Genomic DNA, 6503 nt, shown 5'->3' on the forward strand with positions numbered 1-6503 from the left:
TAGATTACAAGATTACATGTAATACATTTAAGTAGTTAACGGGGAGACTTCCACAATAACAAAAAAAAAAAAGCCCGTATTAAACACAGATCAGGCCTCTCCAATTCCAGTGCATGTTACTGCTGCTGGCCACTTGTTAAAATAAATAATAAGGTGGGTCCACTGCTTTACTTATTTATCTGGTGTTCCCTGTAATACACTTGATAAACTCTCATATCAAAAAATTGATATTAATTTGTCAAACCACATTGATAAAGCATGTACATCAAGCCACACATGTAAAAGGCCAGCAGCATACAGTATGATATTCAGCATCTTTGACTCAATTTTATTATAACTTTATGCTCACAGGAATCTCTCAAAAAAGTAATATTTGCAGAGAAGACCAAACTATATTTATTAGAGTATCAATTCTGCGCTGTTTTGTCAGATGGAAATGTAAAATACAGAAACATTGTACTGAAGATACCTCACAAATCTGTATCAGGGAGTTCATATTTATATTTTATGTATGAATGTTCATCTTTTCTTTATCCTGGTAAGCTTTTTTATCAAATATGCAGTCCTACAATTCAAAGAAACAATAAAAGCAGAACTTCTTGTCAAGTTGAAAAGTGTGAAAAGTGTATTTGCTTTTCAACATTGGAAGGAATTTTAAAGTTTCTACACATTTATGTCATGTTTGAGTTTTCAGTTTTGTGTGGACTGGTGTACCTTCTTGGCCAGGTCTTCTTTCAAAAAGAGATTTATTCTTACGGAACTTCCTGGTTGAATAAATGATTAAATAAATACTTTATACTACTTAACATTTAAGGTAAGTCGGGCATTAATAGTCTTCAAGATATGTCCAAGTGGGTAGCAATTAATTAATGAATTAATGTTCTAATAAATCACACTTAAGAAAGGTACCAACTAAATATTTTGTGTGCATATTAATACAGAACTGGTCATTAATGTGATGAATTTCTTGATAAACATTGTCATACATGCTTTTGAAATACAAATGTGAAACAATTCAATTCTTTATTTCAAAAGAATCAAATCAGACAATATGAAATATTCCATAAATAGATAGATAGATAGATAGATAGATAGATAGATAGATAGATAGATAGATAGATAGATAGATAGATAGATAGATAGATAGATAGATAGATAGATAGATAGATAGATAGATAGATAGATAGATAGATAGATAGATAGATAGATAGATAGATAGATAGATAGATAGATAGATAGATAGATAGATAGATAGATAGATAGATAGATAGATAGATAGATAGATAGATAGATAGATAGATAGATAGATAGATAGATAGATAGATAGATAGATAGATAGATAGATAGATAAAACCCACAACAGTACTAATGCCTGAAATTAAAATGTAAACATCTGAGGCACTTCAGTGTGGAGATACACTGAACCAAATTGCTTGTTACAGTTTTCAGCAAGCTATAAATACTGTTGAACTTCTTTTACAGAAGTTAAACATATCTTCAGTTCAGATTTTATACATCTATTGTGAATAGTTGAAAAGTTAAACTTAGCATCTTGTTTTTATGGTCACACCCCATTTTCAAAGCCAGAAAGACATTAGGCTGACATTGTGTTTAAAAATAATAATATTTTTTTCTAAAATTATGAAGCAAATGGGAGATGGTCAGTGAGGAATGTTTTCTGAAATCCAGTGATTTAAGGTGGAATTACCCACCCCGCAGGTTATCACTGCCCAAGTTAACTGGTTATTCTAATCTTCGCCACAGGAGGGCAGCAGTGTACGGTCAATGGCAGCAGAGGGGAACCCTTGTTTAGGGACACGGACAGATTATTGTGGTGGACTAACATGGCCGCGCTGAGGAGGGGGATATCCTACCTCAGTTTCTTCAGGTAGACTCTTTTACAGTATGATAATATTACACTGACACTTATATAGTGTATTATAAACGGTATGATTAAGTCTGGTTGTTTATTTAAAAATGAAACCTGTTTTTGACTTCCTGATGCGAAAACCGGTCATGGTTTGGTGATAACAATGCTAACGAACCAAACAGGAAGTTACCAATGATTTATTTGTGTTCGATTAAGTAAAGATGTTTGTACGCGGTATACATAAATGTTTTTCACAACTAAAATAGAGCACAAAACCTAATACGAGTAGTTTGTAGATTATACATTTATATTTTGGATTCAGGTGCGATCTAGTATTCTAATACTGTAGCTTCGGTGCCTAATAGGGCCTCGTCAAGCGAAAGTGAAAACAATATTTTTTGTTTGCTCAGCACGAAAGACATATATCTCTAGTTTCTAAAACTAAGTTTATCTAATTTGTACATGAATTACAACTGGATATATGAGAAAATATATGAAAATACAGTGTAAATCAAGAATAGTAAAAGTTATAAATAAATTCAGAATGTAAATAGCAATGTGTAAATAAATATGCTCAAAATGTATGCCTGTGTCTAACCTTATATTTCATAATAATCAAATACTTTAATGGTTTTGAATGTTATTTATTAATAAAAAAAAAACAGCAGAAAGATGTGCATTTAATATATTAATGAAACATGTGTCGCCAAAGACTGATAATTTTATCAATATCTTAATACAACTTTTGAATATTATTATGGTTCATCACACTGAACAAACACCTCACTCTTTTTGGATTCTCACTCCATTACCATGAAATAATGTCTTTTAAAACTGAAATAAAAATGATATCAGTTTCATTTTTGGACATAATGTACTCTCATATATTAAGAAAAGTGTGGTATTTTAAATATTTTTACTTTCCTCGAGAAACAGCACTTTTTGGCATTTTTTCCAAACCTTGAGTAACTGCTGTATATTTTTCCTCACTCCATAAGTTTGTCAATGATGATAAATCCATGTTTTTATTAAATATTTGGTGATTATTCCTTAATGGCATGTTAAAGTACTTGCTTAGACCTACAATTTGAGCTGTTACGGTTGCTGGTAAATTAATTTTTAAAAATAGATGGAATGATAAGTAGTTCTGCACATTGCTTTCTCACTCCGTTACTCGCTTGGCCGGGCCCAATACCTAATCATTATAAAGCCATGAAACAAACAAGTCCACACATGACAGTGCTCCAGAAGCAACCAGCTATGCAATATCCCTGAATTTAAGTAGGTCTTGTTTCTTTTTCACAGGAGTACTACCCATATCTTGTTCAGCAGCTGGAGGCCTGCAGTCCAGAGATTTGGAAAATGGACAAACATTCTGTGCACATCTTTAACCGTGGGCGGTACGCTGTGTGCCATCCCTTTTAAACAGGTCAGTTTGTTATCAGAAATAGCCTCATGCAACAATTACAGAGGTGGCACTGTTAAACTCACTGTTAAAGTTTGTTTCTTTCTCCTGCAGGTTGAAAACCTCTCTCATGACTCCCTAATCAGAAGAGCAGCCGCTTTAGTAACAGACAGTTCAAGCACTTTTCTCTCTCAGACCACCTTGGCCCTTATAGATGCCGTCACAGAGTATTCAAAGGTACATTTTTGATGTTGTTTTGAAGATTTTTGTTAGATTTCAAATTTTCATTGCAAATTGAACTTTGTATTATGTAGTGCATGACAGTGATGAGTTAAAGGTGCTGGAGACTTTCATGACCAATTTTTCATCAAATCTGTAAAACCTCAGTCATAGCCTAAGTATCACGAATCTGTAAGTCTTTCTGTGATTACTCACCTGAATCTCTTGCATTACGGTGAACAATTTTGAAGTGCCATCCACCATAAACAAATGCCATGTTACATTCAGAGCCGGGAGGTAACTCGGACGTCTTCGGAATTTTTTGTCGCAGCGTGCATTGTGGGAAATGGAGGCTCGCGCTGCTGCTGCAGGGAGGTTCGCGCAGCTGTCTGCAGTGGCAACAGCAGCGTGAGCCTCCAGTAACATGTGATTAAGCTCCATCAGATGGAAATAAAGGATGTTTTAATGATGCACTATGTAAAAACTTTGCAACTATGCTTTGAGCTCTTGCAGGATGCATGTGAACCATGATCCCTTTTTAGTAAATGTAACTCCTTATACTGCTAAAATATACTGTACCGTCTATACTCAGCCATACTGAAGAAGGTGAAACAGCAGAAAACTACACCAGTTTATGTAGAAATCATTCAAGGGGCAGGACAACAGTTTCAAGTGTTATTCTCATCTGAGGGGATTTAGTGTAATGCCAACACATTTATTGACTCTATAAACAAACCAGAGCAGAACTGTTGTGAGTCTGTATGTGTTATGTTACCTAAAAGGGTTACTGCACAAAAATGAGAAAAAAAACACAAGGCATTACTCTGGTGATAGTTATACAGAGAGCTCTGGTTTTATGTGGTTAGAATTAAAGATCTGTTACTTCTTCTGCCTCTGTATTTTAAATTAATGCGACTGTGTGTTCTGCGGTTTCTTATTAACAGGCTGTGCACACACTCATTGCTCTACAAAGACGATATTTAGCTTCACTGGGAAAACTGACTCCAGCAGAAGAGGATTCAGTCTGGCAGGTGATCATTGGCCAGCGTGCTGAGGTCAGTCTCTCTATCCTCTACTTATTAGTTTTTTAAATCTTTGTTTTTAAATACCACGCAGTAAATATGACATCAGACCTGTAAACAGCACCACAAAGCTGTAGAGCTGTTTGAGTCTTCTATGTTTTTCTGTCTTTGTCCTTGCAGGTTAATGACAGACGGGAAGAATGCGAACGTTTTGAGTCAACCTGGGTCAGTGCAGTTAACCTGTGTGAAATGTCAGCTGAGGCGGCGTACACTTCAGGTATGTTGATAAAAATGTGGGAGTGAGGGCCTGACTTATATTACTGTGAAGGTTGAAGTGTCCGGGCAGGTTTTCTTAGGACTTTTGTTATGAGAAATAAGCATCAATGTTTATATCATCGTCTCAAAGCTTTTGTGTCAGGTCCTATTCAGCGTCTGTCAGTATTAACACTTTAGACACTGTACGGATCATTTACTGTCACTCATGAGACTTTTGTTTGAAATAAACTGTTCATGATGGACTGCAGTACCTGTTTAATGGCCTCACCTAATGTCTGAACTCAAGGCAGTGTTATGAAAACCCTTGAACTTTCCTTAACAATTTGACAAAATGTATGTGTGCATGTGTGTGTTCCCAGGAGCTGAGCAGGCATGCATCACGGCAAAAACAAACATTCAGGTGGCCCAGTCGCAGGTGGAGGAGATTCGAAAACTCGCGGCGGATGCTGATAAACAGCTAGCTGATACTAAAGTAATGGAGGTAGAAAGGATGGCACAATACACTGCCTCTTTGGAGAACAGTAACGATGAAGAAGAGGTGCCTGAGGCTTACTTAAGAGAGGACTAAAAGGAAATTTATACATTATGAAAGTAATGTGGGGTTTATAACTATAACCAAATCAGCAATAAGCAAGTTTTTAGTATCTCAAGTAGACTTTGCAGCATTGTTCACTCTATAATTTGTTATGTTTGAGTACAAATACATTGTGTTTAAATGTGCTCAAATAAAGTGAAAAGGTGAGATATGAAATCAGAGGATGGAAGGAAAACAAATGCCTCTGTAATTCACTGTTCCCTGTCTGGGCAGTTAAGGGTAACATTTATTACCTCCGCCAAGGAGGTTATGTTTTTGCCAGGGTTTGTTTGTCTGTCTGTCTGTCTGTCTGTCTGTCTGTTTGTTTGTTTGTCCGTTAGTGTGCAACATAACTCAAAAAGTTATGGACAGATTTTGATGAAATTTTCAGGGTTTGTTGGAAATGGGATAAGGAAGAAATAATTAAATTTTGGTGGTGATTAGGGGTGGGGGGGCCCACGGGGGGGGGCCAATGATCAGCCTTGGCGGAGGTCTGCGCTCTCCGAGTGCTTCTAGTTTGTATTATGTTCATATTGTGACATGAGGAGCATCACTTAATTCTGTGTGTAATGTTTTGTTTAAAATTATTGTAATAAAGGAAAAACTCTGAATACAGACTCAAAATTGTCAGTGCCTTATAGAAAAAGAAACATAGCTGAGATGAATAGTGTTAGTTTTTCAGTATTATGTTGCAAGGATGTGTTTTATGCTGCATCAAACTACAAAACATTGAACCATCTTTAAGAATAGAAAGTTAGATTTGTTCTCTTGCTTAATTGCAGATGTTAACTGATGTCTATTTTAAAAGTGGCCCGATAACAATGACTACATTTACATGCACACAATTCCTAATATTTTAGTATTTACATGGCTGATGAAAATGAATATTGCACCGATATTCTTGTTTACCCCTTTAAAAATAGTGTTTACTTTTGTCAGACATTCCACTGTGTGATCTCAGTCTCTTTTTGTTCCTTAAAGCCCCTCTAGAAAACATCAGCTTTCTGATATTTGCTCATATCCATAAACCTATTAATATCCTTTGTCATAATGTTTAACAATTGATGTGTTTCTTCATCTGACCAGCATCCATCTCTACTATATTTTTTAGAATGGTAAGGCAAGAACAAATAAAAA

At 35.5% G+C, this 6503-nt stretch overlaps 1 protein-coding gene across 1 annotated transcript; it reads left to right on the plus strand.

Annotated features, from left to right (window-relative positions):
• Nucleotides 1–1792: 1792 nt before the first annotated feature.
• LOC115431996 (diablo homolog, mitochondrial) lies at nt 1793–5732 on the plus strand. The gene is made up of 6 exons (XM_030152756.1): nt 1793–1888; nt 3176–3299; nt 3390–3512; nt 4439–4549; nt 4697–4793; nt 5152–5732. Exons 1-6 carry the CDS (start codon nt 1845–1847, stop codon nt 5358–5360), a joined length of 708 nt encoding a protein of 235 aa, XP_030008616.1. The 5' UTR covers nt 1793–1844; the 3' UTR covers nt 5361–5732.
• Nucleotides 5733–6503: the final 771 nt, after the last annotated feature.

The sequence above is a fragment of the Sphaeramia orbicularis genome, chromosome 13 (assembly GCF_902148855.1).
Source record: "Sphaeramia orbicularis chromosome 13, fSphaOr1.1, whole genome shotgun sequence".
Taxonomy (NCBI): Eukaryota; Metazoa; Chordata; class Actinopteri; order Kurtiformes; family Apogonidae; genus Sphaeramia; species Sphaeramia orbicularis.

Coding starts and splice junctions, on each gene's coding strand:
- LOC115431996 (XM_030152756.1), top strand. CDS start 1,845: ATGGCCGCGCTGAGGAGGGGGATATCCTACCTCAGTTTCTTCAG. Junction 4,550..4,696: donor TCATTGGCCAGCGTGCTGAG/GTCAGTCTCTCT, acceptor TTGTCCTTGCAG/GTTAATGACAGACGGGAAGA. Junction 4,794..5,151: donor TGAGGCGGCGTACACTTCAG/GTATGTTGATAA, acceptor GTGTGTTCCCAG/GAGCTGAGCAGGCATGCATC.